The sequence below is a fragment of the Vicia villosa genome, unplaced genomic scaffold (genome assembly GCF_029867415.1).
Source record: "Vicia villosa cultivar HV-30 ecotype Madison, WI unplaced genomic scaffold, Vvil1.0 ctg.001374F_1_1, whole genome shotgun sequence".
In the NCBI taxonomy this organism is placed as follows: domain Eukaryota; kingdom Viridiplantae; phylum Streptophyta; class Magnoliopsida; order Fabales; family Fabaceae; genus Vicia; species Vicia villosa.
In genome coordinates, this window is record NW_026705596.1 from 485580 (window position 1) to 508788 (window position 23209).

The 23209-nt window shown below is 34.3% G+C and overlaps 4 protein-coding genes across 4 annotated transcripts; 1 reads left to right on the plus strand and 3 right to left on the minus strand.

Annotated features, from left to right (window-relative positions):
• Positions 1-480: 480 nt before the first annotated feature.
• Positions 481-2101, minus strand: LOC131634871 (UDP-glycosyltransferase 71K2-like). Its single transcript, XM_058905496.1, has one exon. The coding sequence runs from the start codon at positions 2055-2057 to the stop codon at positions 621-623; it is 1437 nt and encodes a 478-aa protein (XP_058761479.1). The 5' UTR covers positions 2058-2101; the 3' UTR covers positions 481-620.
• A 2089-nt stretch (positions 2102-4190) lies between these two features.
• Positions 4191-5023, plus strand: LOC131634881 (uncharacterized). The gene is made up of 2 exons (XM_058905504.1): positions 4191-4442; positions 4655-5023. The coding sequence occupies exons 1-2, from the start codon at positions 4191-4193 to the stop codon at positions 5021-5023; spliced, it is 621 nt and encodes a 206-aa protein (XP_058761487.1).
• A 9435-nt stretch (positions 5024-14458) lies between these two features.
• Positions 14459-15991, minus strand: LOC131634863 (UDP-glycosyltransferase 71K2-like). The gene has a single exon (XM_058905488.1). The coding sequence runs from the start codon at positions 15890-15892 to the stop codon at positions 14510-14512; it is 1383 nt and encodes a 460-aa protein (XP_058761471.1). The 5' UTR covers positions 15893-15991; the 3' UTR covers positions 14459-14509.
• A 5143-nt stretch (positions 15992-21134) lies between these two features.
• LOC131634858 (UDP-glycosyltransferase 71K2-like) lies at positions 21135-22660 on the minus strand. The gene has a single exon (XM_058905482.1). The coding sequence runs from the start codon at positions 22594-22596 to the stop codon at positions 21199-21201; it is 1398 nt and encodes a 465-aa protein (XP_058761465.1). The 5' UTR covers positions 22597-22660; the 3' UTR covers positions 21135-21198.
• Positions 22661-23209: the final 549 nt, after the last annotated feature.

Consider the following 23209-nt stretch of genomic DNA (forward strand, 5'->3'; position numbering starts at 1 on the left):
GGTCGCTAATATTTCTATTAACATTGGTATATTTTGTTGGTTTTGGCCTCTCTATCTCCTATTGCCCCTGTTCACACAAGTTTTGATTTAAGTTCACATTCTGTATTCGACTTGAGTTGAACTATACATCATTGAGTTCAATGCATTTATTTAATGAGTTCAATAGTTCACGATGCTTTTCTACTGTGAAAAATAAAGGCAGATTACACAAACGTGCCCCTTTTGCTTAGCAGCACGTGCTTTGTTTTGAGATCTTTTTATTACCAAAAATGCTTCACTTTTATTTGAAATCAGATTAAGTTACCACATCATATTTAAAAGGGTTATCATATTATTTTGGAATTAGTCTTTGACAATCAATTTGTTTGTATTGTTTAGAAATTTCACAAGTTCAATTGTTAATGGACAATACTACACACTCTCCCAAGAGCATATTTGCTTGAGTAAATTTGTCATGCATGAACTACAACTAATTCCATATTCATGTTAAATCCATTCAATATTTTTTTATAGTAGAATGAACAGTCTTACATAAGATTCAGTTGCTAACATATAAACTTACTTCTTCCTTCATATGATTCCAAGAAAGGGAACCTCCAACTATAAAGAACAAAAGTTCATCAGTTAGTTCCTATAACATTTTCAACAAATTTTCCAACAGAAATGAAAGAAGATCCACCACCAACCACAGCATTCCTAGCCTTCTCTTTAATCTCTTGAAGCTTCTTGTGCACAATGTTATCCCTATCCATCAAATCCTTCAACCCTTTCTCAATCTCCTCAGCCACCACATTATCACTACCCTTTCTATAGTCCACTCTCAACTCCACAGCTACACCCCACTCTCTCACCATCCTAAAAGCATTAAGCTGTTGTTCTGCGTAAATAGGCCATGTCAATATTGGAACACCAAACCACAAACTTTCCAAAATAGAATTCCATCCACAATGTGAAACAAATCCACCAATAGCCTTATGTCCCAATATCTCAACTTGTGGTGCCCATACACATATCATTCCCTTACCTTCCAATTCCATCCATTCTAAAAACCCTTCTGGTAACCCTTGTTTCCCTGCATTGTTAGCCCACAAAAACCTAACTCCACTATCCTTAAGTCCTAATGCTATTTCTCTTATTTGAGATGGAACAAAGCTATTTCCCATGCTTCCAAAACATAAAAAAACAACTGATTTATGTGGCTGTTCATCTAGCCATTTCAATATAACATCATGCTGAGCTTGATCTAACTTAGGGTTAGGATTACCCTTGAGATCTAACAAAGGACCAACAGCATAGATAGGAGGAATTTTTTCATCATGACTAGATAATGCATCAATTGAATATTGTTCCAAATCTGAAAAAGTATTAACAATAATCCCTTTGGTGTCTCTAAACCTCTCAGCAAGTTTATAATAAGCAACATAACCACCATCTTTGTTAAAAACAGCATCAGGTAAAGCTTTAAAAGGTACTGGAATCGAGAAACCATGAATCGAGAATTGACGATCAAGGTCGGAGTCATCGAAAATATCCTCGATTCGGCGGTTCTGAAGCGAAAGCATGAGACTTAAAAAACCAACATTTGATGTCAGAAATATATAGGAAGGTATTCCAAGTTCATTTCCAACATCAATCATTGAAACACAGAAGAAATCTAGGACTAACCCAACAACTTTGTCTGATAAAATGGTTTGAATAGTTGCTTTGACATGAGGTACGAGACTTTCCATGAGAGTCAAGATGAAGAACTCAGGAGAATTGAGCAGCTCTTGTGGGGGAAGTTCAACATCAGGAAGATCAATGAGTTGGATTTGAGGCTGTGAGGCTAAAGCTGTTTTGATGTATGAATCTGCAAAGGGAAAGCCTGGGAATTTGATGCATAGGATTGTGATGGAAAGGTTGTTGTTAGTGTTGATTAAGAGTTTTGCAAATTCAAGTGATGAAGCTAAGTGGCCAATCCCTGGTGTAGGAATGAAAATTAGTTCTGATTTTTTGTTCATCTCATTCAAAGCCATTTTTGTTTGTGCTTTCTGTGTGGTGTAGGACTTCCTTTGCATGGAAGAGGATTAGAAGGAATAGGAATTATTTCTCATTTTACTATTATTCAATTATTTGAGTGTTACACCTTTTTGCTGGCATCAAATTATTTGACCAGTTACTGGTGGACGTGCAATTATTAATGTAACAACTCTTCTAGAATCAGTACAATGTAGTATATTTTTTTGAATAATTATATCATATAACAAGTCTTCTAGAATCATTACAAAGTGAATACGAGAAGGCTCTTTTCAAGGAGGACATCTATTGGCGTCAACGAGCTAAGATGCATTGGTTTCGTGACACTAATCGTAACACCCGCTTTTTCCATCAATCGGCTACGGCACGAAGAAAATTTAAGCAAATTAATTTATTGAAGAATGAGGATGGTGCTGAAGTCACGGAACAGAAGGAACTAAGCATTGTGACAAAGAGGTATTTTGAAACTCTATTCACAACAACGACAAGGAATGATGATGAAGTGCTCAGTTTGTTCCACCAAGTGATTACTGAGGATGAGAATGTGAAGCTACTCCGCCCTATTACGCAGGAAGTGCTGTATGAATCTTTTTGCGACATGCATCCTAATAAATCTCTCGGTCCTGACGGTTTTAACCTGGCGTTTTACAAAAATTTTCGGGAACTCTGTGGTAGAGATATATGGCTGGCAGCAACAAATTGGTTATCTAGGGGATACTTCCCGCCGGCACTGAACGACACCAACATTTGTCTGATCCCGAAATGACTAACCCGCAAAATATGAAAGATTACCGTCCCATCTCCCTCTGTAATGTTGTGTATAAATTGGTGTCAAAAACTCCAGCTAATAGAATGAAACACTTATTGGAGAAATGTGTCGCAGAGGAACAGTCATCTTTTATTGAAGGAAGATCGATTCTCGATAATGCTATGATTGCTTTTGAGGTAATCCATACCCTCAAAAGACAGACGCGAGGAAATAGATCGAATTTGGCACTTAAAATAAACATTAGCAAAGCATATGACAAGGTGGACTGGGGCTTCTTAAGAGGTGTGCTATTCAGATTGGATTTTGACGAGAGATGGATTAATTGGATTATGATGTGCGTTACTTCGGTACATTATACCGTTCTTGTAAATTCGGATCAAGCAGGGCCAATAGAACCAGGAAGAGGTCTTAGACAAGGAGACCCACTATCTCTTTATTTGTTTATCCTTGTAACAGAAGGACTTTCCAAACTCATGACAGCATCGGTAGCACGTGGTGATGTCCATGGGATACAAATCTGTAGAGGAACACCTACAGTGTCCCATCTACTTTTTGCTAACGACTGTTTTTTGTTTTGCAGGGCAAACTTAACCGAAGTAGGAAATATTATGAAGGTGATTAAGCTTTATGCAGAGGCTTCAGGCCAGGAGATTAATCTGACTAAATCTGAGGTGTTTTTCAGTAGTAACTTATCCAAACCTAATCAGGAGGATCTTGCTAGTATTATGGGAGTGCGCCACGTGTTAGGAACACGGAAATATCTAGGTTTACCATCTATGATTGGTAGAAGCAAGAAAGCTACATTCTCATATATTAAGGATCGAATCTGGAATAGGATTAATTCTTGGAAAGGAAGGTCTGTATCTAATGCGGGTAAAGAAATTATGATCAAATTCGTTCTTCAGGCTATTCCATCATACATTATGAGTCTTTTCATTCTACCAGCGACGGTTATCCAGGACATTGAAAGGATGTTGAATGCGTTTTGGTGGGGTGGTGGAAAAGATGGTGTAGGAATTCGTTGGATGGCTTGGGATAGATTAGTGTGCCCTAAGGAGGATGGAGGATTAGGTTTTCGGGATTTTAAAGCTTTCAACATGGCTATGGTTGCAAAACAAGGTTGGTCCTTAATTTCGAATTCAGATGCACTTGTTTCTCGAATTTTCAAAGCAAGGTACTTCCCTAATAACTCCTTCTTTGATTCTTCTCTTGGTTATAATCCAAGTTTTATTTGGAGGAGTATTTGGAAATCCCAGAGGTTCTAACACTAGGGTGCAGGTGGAGTATTGGTGATGGTAGTAATATTAAGATCATGCAGGACCCGTGGATACGTGGGAGTAGTGAAGGTAATTTAGGAGGTCCACAGAAATAAGGGGTTTACCATATGTCTGTTAATAATCTTATGATGGCCAATGCGAAGCAATGGGATATAGAAGTTGTTAGAGATCTTTTTGATGCGGAGGACATGGAAAAAATTCTCAAAGTTCCGTTGTTGGAAGAAGTTAAGAAGGACAGATTGATTTGGAAGGAAGAGCAGGATGGTATCTATAGTGTGATAACTGGCTACAAACTTTGGTATCAAGCTGTTAGAAGAAGTAAGGAGATGGGAGGGTCGGAGGATTGGGGCAGTATTTGGAATATCAAGGCACCACCGAGAGTAAAGCACCTTCTCTGGAGAATTTGTACGGGTTGCTTTCCTACTCGTGAGAGACTTAGACAGTGTTTTGTTATGTGCCCGTCAATTTATCCGTTATGTGAGAGTACTATCGAGGATAATGGCATTTGTTTTTGGGTTGCATAGTTACTAATCAGTGCTGGAGGGCAGCAGGTCTGTCTAATCTTATTGACTCTCGTTTGCAGGCATTTTAGGACATTAAGTCTCTTATTCTTGCTATCTGCTCGAAGGAAGAAAAAGAAGTATCAGGCAGATTTGCGGTTATGATAGATGTTATTTGGAAGAACAAGAATGACTATGTCTGGCATAATGAGAAAGAAGAAGCGACAATTTTGGGAGTAAGAGCGACTCATATATGGAATGACTGGTTTCAAGCTCAAGAAGATTCAACAAACAACGTTCGGTCTCATCATGCTTTAGTTTGGAGTGCTCCTTCTGTGGGTTGGCTTAAATGTAATGTGGATGCGGCTTTTAATAACAATAACGGCACTACTAACAGGGGGTGGTGTGTGCGTAACCACCTTGGCAATTTTATCTATGCAGGTACTTCATGGGATCCATGAACTCTTCCCGTCTTTGAAGCTGAAGCTTTAAAGAGGCTATTCTTGGAGCTATTTCCTTGCACTTGGAATTTGTGATTTTCGAGAGTGATTCCCAAATAGTGACACAAGCTATCCAATCCAATATAAAAGGTGATTCCAAGTTTTATCTTATTATTGAGTCCATTCGTAGTTTATTGCTTTCCTTTCCAAACTTTGAAGTAAAGTTTGTCAAACGTCAAGCGCATTCGGTTGTTCACTCTCTTGCGAGGGCGGCCAATTCTTGGGCTCGACGTAGTATGTTAGTTTCGATTCTTCATTGTACTGAACACCTTTTGATTAATAAATTACATTGAGTTTGTTGTGATAAAAAAAAAACAGAAATTTTTTTTTCCCAAAATTACCATGGCTTTCATATTGCGTCATGTCATCATTTTTCTTTCTAATTTCAAATCAACTAGGACACTTTCATAAAATCTTTTCCAATTCTAAAAAAATCAAACTTGTCATTTTTGTCTACCCTTTTCAATTTAAATTTTTTCCCATCTCTTTTCAATTTAAAATTTATTTTTATAAATCTTTTGATTTGATCATACAGTTTAACTCGTTTTTCTTCCTCAAACGTTATTAAATTATAGTTCATTTTTTGTTCACAGTTGAATTTTTTTTTTTTCAATATGTAAAATATTTTTCAAAAGTCTATTTTATTTTTTCTAATTAAAATATTGGCTACCACTAAAATGACGATGACAACCACGTGTAAGAGATGACAATTTGACTCATCTATATTTGATACCCATAAAATACTTATTACGGGTAGGATAAAATTCATAAAAATACTCATTACAGATAAAAAAAATTCATGAAAATAGGTACGAGCATGAAAATCTGATAATTATGCACTAAAATAAACAATAATGAGTGCGGGTATGAGCACCTTACTCCCACCCCCACACCGCTCCATATATATATATATATATATATATATATATATATATATATATATATATATATATATATATATATATATATATATATATATATATATATAAGGCTTTTCATTGTTGTGATTATGATTTTACTTTCCATTTCTCCAACATTAAGGGTTCGTTTGGTGCGCAGGATATGATAGAGACATGATAGGATATCAAGCAGGTTAATGATAGGATATGATACAGACATGATAAGACTTATCTTATCATGTGTTTGGTTGACACAAGATAATAGATAGCGTGTGTGTGTCTATATATATATATATATATATATATATATATATATATATATATATATATATATATATATATATATATATATATATATATATATATATATATATATATATATATATATATATATATATATATATATATATATATATATATATATATATATATATATATATATATATATATATATATATATATATACTTGTAAAATAATTATATTTTTTCTAAATAATTTTGTAAAATATTTTAAAATTAATAAATTGATAAAAAAAATATTTTTCAATAATTAAAAAAAACTCATTGATACTATTGAGTAAATAATTTCAAATAATATATATATATATATATATATATATATATATATATATATATATATATATATATATATATATATATATATATATATATATATATATATATATATATATATATATATATATATATATATATATATATAAATGACAAAATTACCCTTACAAGAACATATATTTAATTTGATAAAAAATAAAATTAGAAATCATATTTTTATAATTTTAATAATTATTTTATTTTTAAATATTCTAATTTTTTATTTTATTGAATTAATTATTAATATTTTTAATTTAATATCAAATTAATCTTTATTTATATTTTTTCATATTTAGTTTTTTATTTAAATTATATTTTATAGGGGTAATTTAGTAAATCATTTTCTTATTCTATCCTGCCGGATTCTAACCTAACTCATATTCAGGATAATAATTTGAACTAGTGAGAGGTAGGATAGAATAAGTTTCAGGATTAACTTATTCTATCCTTTTGTGTCAGCAAACACTGGATTGAGATAGGATATGATACAGATATCCTATCCTGTCTTTTATTCTGCACACCAAACGAGTCCTAAAGGTGTCCATCAAACTTATCCAATCAATCGATTTTGTAACCCAAGCACCATCTAATATTAGCAAAAATATAGAAGTACTGTATTTAAAATTTATTGCAATGACAATAATAGAAAATTTGGGTAAATGGTGTCATTTCCTTTTGTATTGTGAGATTCAAGAATTTGAGATCTGATTATCATTATCAATTGATTGTGATGTGATAGATTCAAAAATTGTTTAAAAAACTCTAAGAAGCACCTCTAATAGTGATATTTATTTTTTAGATTCATTAAGTCACATAATCTTAAAGTAATTCATCTAATTTTTATTCTAGTAGAATAAATTTAAAAAATTTATATTAGGTCCCACAACTTTACCTTATACATTAATATTTTATTAATATTAAATGATTATGAATTTAAAATAATAAAATTGAGACTGCATCATAGTGCAAGGTTGTTGTTGGATCATAGTTTCAATGATACTATTGAGTCCCACAGGCCACAACTGTATTTTTATTAGTTTTATATGCAATGCTATGGTTGGATTATAGTGCAAAGTTTGACATGTTAGCGAACTCCAACGGAAGCAATTGAGATTGCAATGCATTGCCAGCTAGTGAACTTGAGAAAAAACTAACCATTGGAGTTGTTATAAGAGCATCGACATCTTTCGAGATATACACCCATACTTTTAACTCAAATTTATCCTTAACTTAAGGATGATTGTAAATGTATTTAGCAAGGGTTGTTTTACCGATCCCTCCCATACCAACAATGGAAATCACTCTGATTTTACTATCACAATCACTACTATTACACAAAAAAAGATGTTTCATTTTCTCAATATCAGAGTCTCTACTATAAATAGAAGAATCATCCCCCAAAATAGAATCTTTAGGAGTTCCATGCCAAACATGGTTGCAATTAGAAAACTCTAACCCATCTTGTTGTCGTCTTGAAATCAAGCATTCTAACCTTTCAATTAATTTTTGTATTTTAGAATTAATGACCTCATGAAATTTTTTGAAAGGAGTAGAAAACATGTTCCGCACCTTAGTAGTAGGAGGAGTTAGAGTTTGATGTTGAAGTTCCACTTTGGAGTGCAATGCCTCTGCGTTGATTTGTTCAAACAATGTGTCAACTTGATATATAAGATTTATCAGCAAATCCAACCGTGTCTTCTCCTCGGGATAATGATCAAGTACAAGGGGAGATATTTTATGGACTAAGAGGAAGATAATGGGCTCATCTATAAGGATTTGATGGGAGAGGTTGAACTTCAAGTAATGGCCAAAAGAAACCACCTAAGTCTAAGTACCTTAATGATTGGGAATTTCTTCTCCCATCTTAAATGGTGGAGAGACACCCTATGGAAATCCGAAAATGCCTCTCAGAATTCGGAAGTGCATTTTCGGACGCACTTTTTTCACACCAAAACACATCCTAAGTAAGTATCACCCCCTTTTCCCCCTAAAATTTATTTTGGATATGTACTTCCGAATTCATCCTATATGTACCCAATGCATTCCTAATTGAGCCACATTCATTTTGAGATAAATTAATTCGGAGATGCATTTCCGCGTTCACCCTAGACAAAATACGGAGATGCATTTCCGTATTTACACTAGACAGTAAATTTGGACATTGTTTTAGAGATACATTGATGTAATTGACGATGTATTGTAGCTATTCTGTCATATTAAATTTATAGAAATTAAACCATACACTTATCAAATAACACGAAAATTCCATATATAAATGAATAACTCTAGAATCCATAATGAAGTCAAAATAAATTACAAACGATAATAATGTTTCTAATAGAAATACTATATATTATTGCATATGACAGACCCGAGCCCGAGCCCTATGTTCCTAATCTGCCTCCTATACTACAGTGTCATTCATGCCTCATCAAGGATGGCATCTACAATGTCCCTTGCTCAGAGCCTTCTAGAAAGACTCTTATATCTATATGCACATGCACAATATCCATGATACATCAAATTCTAGACAACACATCAACAACATGATCTTCCCTACCCTCCTCATCCTACAATATCTTCTGTTGAGCTGGTCTAGGAGGATCTCTTGGAGCATCCAGTCTCATATAAGGATGTGACACCCTGAAATACCACTTGATGTAACTGTATGCAGAACTGTAGTCGTTAGGTGCTAGGGTACCTCGTGTATCATCCGGTACCAGATGATTAAGGAAATAATCATACGTGGCATATACATATCTGCATGCCATAGCGAGAAGAGTAGAATCAGAGGGGTCTTTGTAAATAAACTTCATGTAGTCGAACTGCCGCATGACGCGCTTAGGCAGATTTGATTATGTAACACCCCAATTTTTGTTTAATTATTTATTTATATTATCTAGTGTGTTTGTATGATTTTATGTCTTTTATCAAAAATAAATGAAATATTTATTTTGTGCTATGTGAGGTGTGGTGAGAAAGTGTGGGTAGAATATAGGGGTTTTGAGAGCTGTTAGAATAATTATAAATTATAATATTTTTATGAATTAAATAAAATAAAGGTAGAAGTAGAATATTATTATTATATTATTAGTAACAGTAAATAATAAGTGTATAATTTAAATAAAATAGACAATTAAGGACAATATAATGAATATGGGGTTAAATGTGAGGCAAAAGAGTAAAAGTGAAAGTAAGGGAATTATTTTTATGGTAAATAAATAGAAGGATGAGGGGAGTTGAGTTTCCTGATAGGTAGAAATTTTGGGAGGAAAGATAAAAATGAGGCTTGAGTCAAGAAGGGAGAAGAAGAAGATTTAGGAGAGAAAAGTTCAATAACAAGTACTTTTGCTGGAATAACCAGGTAGAGAGATTATTCATCTACGGGTGCCTTAATCATGAAAGGGTAAAGAGGTTTCCCTTAACCTCCAATATGATTTTCGTTATTTATATGGATTGATGCCAGTCTGTTAAATGACGAAGTAATTCTATTTTTATATTTCTTGAATTGATGTGAAATTATGTTTTGTTAATATTGTGATTTGGTATTCTTGAATTAATGGATTCAATGATGATTTGATGTGAAATTAGGTGTGTTAGGGTATGAGCATAAATGAATAATTGATGATGAAAATTGATAGATACATGTTGCTAATTGTGTATTCTTTATGGATCAATGTAAACAAAATTGTGTTTATGTTAATTTGATGATTTTGAATGATATAATTGGAATTAGTTTAAAGGATTAGAGGTTGGATTAGAAAATACGGAAGAAACGAAGGTTGCAGGTATTTTGAAAAGAAAAAAAAAACTGAGACCAATTGATTGGCATAGGGAGAGCAATCGATTGACTCCTTAAAAATTTTGGAAAAACATTTGGAACAATCGATTGGTCAAGGTAAGTAATCGATTGGTTGTTTGGAAAAATTGGAAAATTTAGTACTGGGACATAGACCAATCCATTCACATCTTAGGAGAAATCGATTGGCTTTCTCTTTTTTTTAAACTCGTAACAGTAGTCTGGGACCAATAGATTGGTCCGCGGTAACAATTGATTGGTTCGCCAGTTGTTTTGATCATAAATTTTAACATGTAAGTCCAAATGAGACGCGATTCGAAGCATTGGAAAGCCGACATGAGTGCCTATTTTATGGTGGTATTCTAAGAGGCTAGATGTGTCCAGAAGGAGGTGAATGTTATAGTTTTATCATTTTCGTAATAATTGCTGGTAATGAAACACCAGCTAATTGTCATAAATGACTAAGTATTTGTTGATGTGATTATAAGATGAGTTGATATTCATGTATTGATAACATGTCCGAGTTGAGATACGTAACTTGGGTTGATATTCATGTATGACGTTATTATTTCTGCTGCATGTTTGTTAAATGTTTGATTCAGTAAAAAATTGTCATTGGTGACACCTTAGATTGTCGTGTAATGCTTAATATATAACTTTCGGGGTTTATGGTATTACATAATACATCATACATGACTCGTAAGCCAACCATCCAGAGTAGAAGGCTATATCGTCCAAGGGATGTGTCTTACGGTTATCAATGTACGCTTTGAAGTGTATATCTTCTACTACCAAGTGGTCAACATACACATGGCATATATTCAGTATAGGTCCGAACATATGACCAACCAGATATTTGTGGAAAGTGATGGAGGATCCAAGTCTGAAAATTATACATGCGAATTATTAGTAATGACGTAGAGCAAGTGTTATGAGAATGACACACAAACACCAAAAGATGAAGATATATTTCTATTAACAGCATGCAACTAGCTGTTATTTTTTTGGTCTTCCACATACAAACTTCATATAAATTAGAGTACAATATAGGTATACCAAACAAGCGGCCCCCTCATTTGTACTCATGAATCTACTCCAAGCCAGTGAAGTAACTCAGGAAAACCACATCCAAATAAGTGGCACTCTTGTCCACAAAAATGGACGTGCCAACAAAGTATAACAAATATGCTCTCAATGTGTATGGTCAATGCTGCATAACATAGTCATCATCACCAGCGACTTGCTCTGCCCCATGCAATTGTTGTGTGTGTTAATTCTCTATTTTTATGATTGACATTATGTATGGTAAAACTAACTTATGGCAACATGTTGAACAAGATGTTCTATCTTCAACTAGTGAGACATGTCGAGTAAGATGTCTAATGCATGATCATCCGACATCGTGACTGTTATGTACAGCTAGATCCTTGAACTCTATTATTTAGTTATAGTTGCAGAATAATATCGAATATTATGCAATCCTATTGGCTCTTGATTTAGGGATATAAGAATGTATTTGTTTTTAATATGTATGATTAGTTTCTAAATATGGAGAATATTTAGGAAGCTAATAATTGGATTCCTATCTTTATCGAGGAGATTTTGGAGAATTTTCAGCAGTGCTCTTCTCCGATCTGAAAGCTCAATCCACTCCAAAAGATTGTTTTAAATAGCAAGCGACAAACCTAATTGCAGTGAGGAACAAATATTATATTTTATGTTAGGGTTTGTGCAGTTTTGTTAATTGTGAGCCTCTCTAATATATCTTGATAGAAGATTAGGACGGTCACTTTTGATTTATAATTGATGTTAATCATTCATAAGCTTTTAAGCATTAAGTGATTGTGTGTCTTTGAAGTGTGTCTTATAAAGTTTGTAAACTTAACACGGTTGTGATTGAGGGGGATTGAGAAGGGTTTCATACCTAGGCGAGTCTTAGGTAGAAGTATAGCACGGGTAGTGATTAAGTAAGAAGGCAGTAATCGAAGGTTGTTTACATAGGACTTTGAATTAATACTATCTTAGTGGACTCATCTCTAGCTTGGTAGCCCATAGAGTAGGTGTTGTTTTACACTGAACTGGATGAACAATTCTGTGTGTTCTTTTATCTTTCAGAATTGTTTTTAATTGTTTATACCTTGTCATTGTGTGTTGTTCATAGATCAATGTCTCGACATCTCTTAGGACATCTGAAATCTGAATACCAACATTTCAGTGCGTACAACCTCTCTAGGAATCAAAACCTAGCATGGCACCCTCAGGTGGCTTCTATATTCTATAAGGCATCCATTGAGTCAAATCCTAGATTACTCACCATCATATCCACTGCTTCATCTCTGATAATCCTGTCGGGGTCTAATAGTCTTCCTTTAATCGAAAGATACAACAAAGATGAGACATCGTCGAATGTTATGGACATCTTACCCCATGGAAGATGAAAAAATGACGTCTTAGAGTGTCATCTCTATACAAAAGCGGAAAACATACCATGGTTAAATAGTAATATAATCGGTACTGCATAAGTCTCACAACCTATATAGTTGTAACCTATTCCAAAACCACTTTTCATCATGGTGTGGCCGACTTGCAATCTTTCAGCCATGGTTGGTGCATTTTTTAGCATAATGGTATTGTAGAAAGTTAAATCATTGTTAGAAACATAGAATGGTATAATAAATGTGTTTCAAAGAATGAATACAATTAAATTTTACCACTATATCCCACACATGTTCAATAGTATGGTTCTAATATAGAGGCATCAACGGTAAGTCGGACAAGCCTCCTCTAACCCCAGGGGTGCCTCGGTTGTCTCGGGTGCCTTGGGTACCTCAACATGTACCAATGGGGATTCCGAGACATTAGGAGATGACTCCTGCCTCCTTCAAGAAGACGGAGGCGGAGATGCATGGGCCTCAGAAGTTGACACCTCCGCATCAATCGAACTAGAATTGACCGGTGCCTGTGATGATCGAACTATTTTTCTTTGAATCGATGCATGTTGCGCAACTCTGTTGTGCGTCAATAAATCTTGGTTATCATAATGCTTATAATTAAACCACACAAGCATTATACAAATGAAACACAATGAAATAAAGTCAAACAATGAAGATAGAAAAAATTCGAGAAATGCATTTCCAGATTCTGAAAAATCAAATCATTGAAAAAATTTGGAGATCCATTTTCGTAATATTCTGCAACTCAGAGAAGAATGAAAAACGGCAGAAATACAGTCGAAATCCAACACCCAAAAAATGCATTGTTTATTTAAATTACCTATCAAGCACATTACTCATTTAAATAACATATCTAAACTACCTATTACATAACCTAATGTTCAATTTCTACAAATGTATATAGAAATAAAATTTTTACGAAATGTGTGTTTCTACAAATGTATATAAAAATAAAACTTTTACGAAATGTGTGTTTGATATTGAGCTCTTTAATCGATTGAACGTTGATGGTAACATAAACGTAACATAAGTAGAATAAGTATGAGAGTTTGTGAGTTGAGAGTTGAGAGGTTTTGAGAGTTTGTGAGTGGAGAGAGTACAAGAGAAGTGAGGAAGGAGAAGAAATTCTTACACATATTTGAGAGAAGGACCTAGATGCTATTTTTATTATTACGAGAGGTGAGTCACCATTTTTTGTTAGCAAGGAATCCCATGTATTGCACAAGAATATTCTGGTACTGGTTGTATATAGGATCTATATATTGTACTTACATGATGATGAAAGGTTATTTGCTGATAACAACAACACAAAGAATCCTTGATGTGGGGGGATATTGATGATATGATTCTATACAGATGACTTTTATACCGACATGAGACACATGTTACACCCTGTCCCTTTTTAATATATTTTTTCAACATTAATGTTACTATCTTTTTGTGTTGTGATTTTCAATGATATAGCCGGTGATTTTGACCACCGCGCAATACATTGTAGCTACGTGACATGGTTAACCAATTGCAATCTTATGATACAATATACAGCAATTGTTTGTGATACACAAACAGCAATTATTTGCATATTCAACTTATATCCATTCATTCGACATTATTAAAGGTAGAATATGCATACTAACATATAAAATGACTTATTCCTTCTTATGATTCCAAGAAAGAAAATTTATCAATTACTTCCAATAATATTATCAATAAGTTTTCCAACAGAAATGAAAGAAGATCCACCACTTGCAACAGCATTCCTAGCCTTCTCTTTCATCTCTTGAACCTTCTTGTGCACAATATTATCTCTATCCATCAATTTCTTCAACCCTTTCTCAATCTCCTCAGCCACCACATTATCACTACCCCTTCTATAATCCACTCTCAACTCCACAGCTACACCCCATTCTTTCACCATCCTAAAAGCATTAAGCTGTTGTTCTGCGTAAATAGGCCATGTCAATATTGGCACACCAAACCACAAACTTTCCAAAATAGAATTCCATCCACAATGTGAAACAAATCCACCTATAGCCTTATGTCCTAATATTTCAACTTGTGGTGCCCATTCACATGTCATTCCCTTACCTTCCAATTCCATCCATTCTAAGAACCCTTCTGGTGGAGACTTGACAGACCACAAAAACCTAACTCCACTATTCTTAAGTCCTAATGCTATTTCTCTTATTTGAGATGGAACAAAGCTAACTCCCAAGCTTCCAAAACATAGAAAAACAACAGATTTATTTGGCTGTTCATCTAGCCATTTCAATATCATATTATGCTGAGCTTTATCTAAACTAGGGTTAGGGTTACCTTTGAGATCAAGCAAAGGACCAACAGCATAGATAGGAGGAGTTTTTTCCTCATGATTAGATAATGCATCAATTGAATATTGTTCCAATTCTGAAAAAGTATTAACTATAATCCCTTTGGTGTCTCTAATCCTCTCAGCAAATGTATAATAAGCAACATATCCACCATGTTTGTTAAAAAAAGCCTCCGGTAAGACATTACAAGGTACTGGAATTGAGAGACCATGAATCAAGAATTGATGATCCGGGTCAGAATCATCGAAAACATCTTCGATTCGGCGGTTTTGAAGCGAAAGCATGAGAGTTAAAAATCCAACACTTGATGTTAGAAACAAATAAGAAGGTATTCCAAGTTCATTTCCAACATCAATCATTGAAACACAGAAGTAATCTAGGACTAACCCAACAATTTTGTCTGATAAAATGGTCTGTATAGCAGCTTTGACATGAGGTATGAGACTTTCCATGACAGTCAAGATGAAGAACTCTGGGGATTTGAGTAGCTCTTCTGGAGGCGGTTGAACTTCAGGAAGATCAATGAGTTGGATTTGTGGCTCTGAGGCTAAAGCTGCTTTGATGTATGAATCTGAAATGAGAATGCCTGGGAATTTGATGCATAGAACTGTGATGGAAAGATTGGTATGAGTATTGATTAAGAGCTTTGCAAATTCAAGTGAAGAAACTAGGTGGCCAATCCCTGGTGCAGGAATGAAGATTAGTTCTGATTTTTTCTTCATCTCATTTACAGTCATTTTTTCTGTTTTCTGTGTGATGTAGAACTCTCTTTAGTTGGTGCAGAAATAATGATTTATGTCTCACTATTAGTCTATAGTATCATTCGTGGTCATTAGTATAGTATTGTGTCTTTATGCTGGCATCCCATTATTTAATGAATAGAGGATGTCGTGCAATTATCATGCCACAGCTTTTTCAGAATTTAGACATATCTTTTGCCAAGATACTCTCCCTTTTTTCTCTCTATTTTCCCTCTCGATTATTTTAATTTTGAAGATATTTATATATTGTAACCCTTTGGATAATGAAGTGACAGTTTTAACGGCATAAAATATCATATTTTTAATTATTGGGTCTTTTAAACAAATTTTACATTTTTATATTTCCAAAGCCTATTAATTATAGTAGTACATACATGATAAACACCTAATATTGTTTTAGATATCTTTATCTTCTTCCCTTTTTTTTTTCATTTCCATCTTTATCAGTTATCACCATCTTTATTCAAATCCTAGAAAAATTCTAGAAAAAATAAAAATCAAAAGTTTTTAATATCAATTATTTTTAGGGAGTAATATATGTTATGTTTTGAGATCAAGTTTTTCTTCTAAACTAATATATATTTGAATATCACTTACATATATATCATTTTCTTCTGGAATATTGATAACACGAAAATTTAAAATATATTTTAACTCGATTTGCATGTGTTTTGATGTTGATTATGTCGGTTTTGATTGTGTTATGCTGATATTTTGTTAGTGTTTTAGGTATTAATCATATAGTGACGACAGAAAGGAAAAACGGAAAGAAACGAAAGAAAATGCAGAAAATTACATATTTCAAGCTGTTATGACGGACTTTGAAATTAAAGTTTTCTTTTGGAGCAGTTTATTTTATTCAAGTTAATTGCTTTCAGGTTCCCTCATCTTCCATTTTTACATTATTGCTACTTTTTGTATGCGTATATTGTTTTCAGCATGAATAAGATAAATACATGCTTTATTTTTACCGTTTTTAATATGCCACCTTAAGTCAAATGAATTCGGAATGTGAGGACCGTCGTAATACCGACAATACTCTAATAAATTGTATGAATAATATTTATAATAAGGATTATTTTTAAGTTTGAAAATTATGTTTTTAATGTTACTAGATTATTGCGAAAGTAGAATTAAGGTGATACCAATTTCAACTCGAAAGAGTGAAACTTATATATGATTGTAGAAAATTTTGAAATTGATTTTAAAATACAACGAAAGTACTTTTCTAATTAATTAAAAAAATCTAATTTTTAAAAAGGTGATTTTAACTTATAAACGGGCATTTGAAAACGAGCATTTGTACGTTTAAAATCCGGTACCTGTCTCGTGAAAGCCGATGGTACCTTTAAATTACTTTTCTACTAAAAATAACTTTTCATAGTAAAAATTGATTATTTTTCAAACAGGTTTTTGAATTGTAACATGTACACGTGAAAGCGGACAATTAGATTACAAAGTCAACATCCAGTACCGATCCCGCGAAAGCGGGCGATATCTTTAACTTAATCTTTTTTCTATGAGAAAACATTTCCTCGTTATAATTATTAAATACGATCTTATGAGTGCCAACGACCGATGAGAATCTCATTCCGATCTCGTTATTATAATTAACCTCAAAATTGACTTACTTTCTGATTTCGCGAACAAATCCATTTGCGTCACCTTCGATAAACAAAATAGTAGTAGAGAACAATACTTGTCATTTGGACTATGTGTGATTCGACAACTTTTATGCTACAGCTTACAAACTCGTGCACTTGCGGGCCTATCAAGTATTTGGCGCGGTTGGGGACCAATATCGTTAATATCGTACTCTGTTATTACACCGTCTAGACTAAGGAAATTGTTGTTTTCATTTTACTTTCCCTATTATCGATTGTATGCAACACACCCGATCCTCCGGGGAATTAGTTCAATCGATTAACAAAATTGAGCGTTGGTTTCATGTCAAACACCGATTAGAACAACTTCATGCTTAGATAGCTAAGAATAACTATAATTGTCCTCATAAGGACTTTTTCGTCTAATCTCAAGACGAGCCACACTCAAGTATTGTTAATCCTGCCATCTAGGTTAACAACTTTGAGTTGAAACCCTCTATACTACAAATTGTGCATCAAAACCAGTTCTTCGGTAATCCGATGAAGGACCCAAATTTGCTCCCTTCTGTGTTTGTGCAATTCGCTGACACACTGAAAAGTAATGGCGTCGACCCTGGAGCCATTTGATTACGTCTATTTCCTTTCTCCCTGAGAGACAGGTCCCAAGCTTGGCTATAATTTCTACCGTCAAATTCCATAACGACATGGAATGAGTTGAAGAAAGCGTTCCTTGCGAGGTACTTCCCGCCTAGAAAAACTACTTTGTTAAGTAGCCAAATTACATGCTTTAGGTAGAACGACAGTGAGTCACTTTTTGATGCGTTGGAGTGATACAAGGAAATGATGAGAGTCTTCCCACACCACGGGCTAGAGAAGTGGTTGATTATTCATAATCTATAATGGTCTTCTCTATGGAGGAGCTTTGACGAATAAACCCTTCGTTGATGCATACGCTCTGATTGAGAGTATGGCTCAACACCACTACAAATAAGGAAGCGATCACGCTCCCGTTGAGATGACACAACCCAAGGGCGGTATGTACAAAGTGAGTAGTTTCGATCATATTAATGCTAAAGTAGACGCCCTTACTCAGACGATTGATAACTTGATCATCACTCTTGCAGCTACTGTAGCTATGTTGATTCCTAACTATGAGATTTGTGGAGTCCCTGCACATGTCACTACTGACTGTCAATTATTAGCTTAGCCTACCCCTGACCAGGCTAATTATGTGCAAGGAAACCCATATTCTAACACGTATAATTCCGTATGGAGAAATCATCTGAATTTCTCCTCCAAAAACAATAATGCTCTGTTTGCACCTAGTCCTACACGTACTACTCCACCAGGATTCTAAAATAAAAAAGGATCCCATGCGGTTCCTGTGCCCCTAAAAAGTCAAACTTGGAACTAATGATGGAGAACTTCGTCTTATCTCAGAATTAGTAGAACAAAGAGTTTATGAATCATAACATCCATACAAATGAGTTGATTAAGTAGTTGACTAACAAAGTTGATGCTATGGCCACCCACAATAAAATGTTAGAGACCCAAATCTCTCAAGTGGCCTAACAACAGGCGACTACCGCTTCCCCAGTCGGAATATTTCCAGGCCACCCGCAACTTAACCTCAGAGGGCCCGCTAACGCTATAACGCTACAAAGTGGAATAGAGTTAGAGGGCACCGTTGATAAGAGAGTAAGAAATCATGGTGTTGGAAGAAGTGTAGAGAGAACTTCGTGCGCTATTATGAACTCCAAGCTCAACAAAAAAGGCTATGTAATGTAGACATGCAAATTATCTCCCAAAATAGTGCATCCAACGAAATGCAACATGTACACCCTATAGGCCTCACGGTACATAAAATGATCCTCTAATGACACAGGTCTATCAGAGTCAAGAAAGACAAAAATGAGCACATTCTTTAAAATTAAACTCCTCTAATACCACTCGTCATGTAACCCTTAGGTATGTCTATGTAATCACGGTTGGAGGTTCTATGCTCATCAATGGAAAGGTGAAAAAGTTATCAGCATGAGGGAGATGCAATAGACCGAAGATATCGTTTGTAGTGATAGTCATCTCACAAAATGTAAATGTCTCCTTAAGCCATCGCTCGAAAAAGATGATAATAATGCAAAATCAAATATGGTCAAGGAACAATTCACCAGTTGCAGCAGGCTAACATCAGCTACTAGTGTCCCAACCTCTTCCGGCATCTGCACTTCTAATAATTTCTTAATCTTTAGACCATTAGTAAGGACCTTTAATGGAATATTGTCGAATAACAATTAAATCTTAAACCTTTAGTTATTTTCAATTAATCACTAATACATTAAATCTACTTAATTTTTAATAATAAAATTATATCTCTCCCTACCATAATCTGAAGGCAACATGATCGATATATCCATTCAATAATGTAAGGTCGGAGGGCCCTCCAAGGAACCCTAATCTGTAGCAATAACACAATTGTCACATGTATCAGCCTGATCACGCACATATGTATCAGCCTATAGCTCAACATAATCGGTCACAACTGCTTCTATCTCTTCATCACCGCCTCTAGAGTGACCAACTCTATATCCTCTATGACATAACATATGGGTGACTGGGTCTCTTAGATTCTTCGGCAATGGGAATCAGATGGAGTTACTCTACCCACTCTAGTGCACAAGTGACCGTCTCCACCAGAGTTATCTCTAACATTCTTAACATGTCTCTCGTTCAATCTAGGTATGATTTTTTTAACTCATTCTCTTTGTGTCACTAAAAAAAGCAGCCTACCAGATGTTTAAAAACTCAGGTGTAACCACAACAAAAATACTTGTCATTTAGAAAAATTCAGTATCACCCATCAAAATTACTGAATTTTTCAAATAATCCAGTGTCCCAACCTCATGTGGTATCTACACTACCAATAATTTCTTAAGCTTTAGACCATTAGTAAGGACCTTGAATGAGATTCGGTCCAATAACATTTAAATCTTAAACCCTCATTAACTTTCAATTAATCACAAATACATTAAATCAACTTAATTTTTAATAATAAAATTACATCTCTCCCTACCATAATTTGAAGGCAACATGATCGACATACCCAATCAACAACGTAAGAACGTAGGGCCCTCCAAGAACCCCTCATCTGCAGGAATATCACGATTGTCACATGTACCAGCTTGATCAGGCACCTCTGTATCAACCTATAGCTCAACATAATCAGTCACAACAACTTCTATCTCCTCATCGCCGTCTCTAGAGTGACCAACTCTATTGCTTTTGTGGTGCCATGTTTTATTAGAAATTTTATATCGTAGAAGTTACTTCACTTTTATTTGAAATATGATTAAATTTCCCTATCATATTTAAAAGGTTCATTATATTATTTTAGAATTAATCTATGATAGTCAAATATTTTGTATTAGCTTAGAAATTTCAAAAATTCAGATGTTAATAAACATTATTATATTCACCCTCCAAAGAAAAGCATAACTGAATAGAAAGAATATGCTCACATGCTTGCTTGCTTGAGTATACAAACGGCAATTATTTGCATATTCAACTTATATCCATTCATTCAACATTTTTAAAGGTAGAATATGCACACTGACATATAAAATGACTTATTCCTTAATATGTTTCCAAGAAAGAAAATTCCAACTACAAAGAAACAAAAGTTTATAAATTACTTCCTATAATATTATCAATAAGTTTTCCAACAGAAATGAAAGAAGATCCACCACTTGCAACAGCATTCCTAGCCTTCTCTTTCATCTCTTTAACCTTCTTGTGCACAATGTTATCTTTATCCATCAAATCCTTCAACCCTTTCTCAATCTCTTCAGCCACCACAATATCACTACCCCTTCTATAATCCAGTGTCAACTCCACAGCTACACCCCATTCTTTCACCATCCTAAAAGCATTAAGCTGCTGTTCTGCGTAAATAGGCCATGTCAATATTGGAACACCAAACCACAAACTTTCCAAAATAGAATTCCATCCACAATGTGAAACAAATCCACCAATAGCCTTATGTCCTAATATCTCAACTTGTGGTGCCCATCCACATATCATTCCTTTACCTTCCAATTCCATCCATTCTAAGAACCCTTCTGGTAACCCTTGTTTCTCTGCATTGTTGGCCCACAGAAACCTAACTTCACTACCCTTAAGTCCTAAAGCTATTTCTCTAATTTGAGATAGAACAAAGCTAACTCCCAAGCTTCCAAAACATAGAAAAACAACAGATTTATTTGGCTGTTCATCTAGCCATTTCAATATGAGATCATGCTGAGATTGATCTAGATTAGGGTTAGGGTTACCTTTAAGATCTAACAAAGGTCCAACAGCATAGATAGGAGGGACTTTTTCATCATGACTTGATAATGAATCAATTGAATATTGTTCCAATTCTGAAAAAGTATTAACAATAATCCCTTTGGTGTCTCTAAACCTCTCAGCAAATTTATAATAAGCGACATATCCACCATGTTTGTTAAAAACCGCATCAGGTAAAACATTAAAAGGTACTGGAATTGAGAAACCATTAATCAAGAATTGATGATCAAGGTTGGAATCATCGAAAATATCCTCGATTCGGCGGTTTTGAAGCGAAAGCATGAGACTTAAGAAACCAACGTTTGATGTTAGAAACAAATAAGAAGGTATTCCAAGTTCATTTCCAACATCAATCATTGAAAGACAGAAGAAATCTAGGACTAACCCAACAATTTTGTCTGATAAAATGGTTTTTATAGCAGCTTTGACATGAGGTATGAGACTTTCCATGAGAGTAAAGATGAAGAACTCTGGGGATTTGAGTACTTCTTGTGGAGGTTGTTCAACTTCCGGAAGATCAATTAGTTGGATTTGTGGCTCTGAGGCTAAAGCTGATTTGATGTATGAGTTTGAAATGGGAATGCCTGGGAATTTGATGCATAGAACTGTGATGGAAAGATTGGTATGAGTATTGATTAAGAGCTTTGCAAATTCAAGTGAAGAAACTAAGTGGCCAATCCCTGGTGTAGGAATGAAGATTAGCTCTGATTTTTTCTTCATCTCACTCATAGCCATTTTTCTTTGTGTTTTCTGTGTTTTATTAGATAATGAGCAACTACTAAATCAAATTATAGGGTATATTCACTATTATTTTATTCTGCTAGTAGCTAGTGGTTGTGTGCACAACTTGTGCAATTATTATGTTACAAGTCTTCTAGAATGTAGACCTAATATCTTTTGAAGTGTACTTTTCTTATAGTGGAAAATTTGCCTCGGATTAAGATATTTTTCATTTCTTTGTCTGTTATCTAAAATATGTGACATATAATTAATATTACATTTATTTAATTTTATATACATAAAATTATAGTCATGGAGTTCTCAATTTCTTTTAAGAAATTGAAATGATCCTGACCCATTTGTCGGTTACAATTTACACGAACAAAATTAAAGAAAGAAAACCCTAAATCATTTATGTCCAGTGCAATTATGCAAAGTGAATGGGTGTATTGTAGTACAATTATGCCCAGTGCAAGAAGTTTCCACATCATTTAGGCTCTTCGTGAACGAAACAATGAAGGCATTATTGTACAACATTGTTCACAATTTTAGTATGTCCATCACTCTGCGGGAGGTAGGCTGTTGTCATGGGTAGCTTGGTACTATTGAGGCGAACTAACTCTTTCCA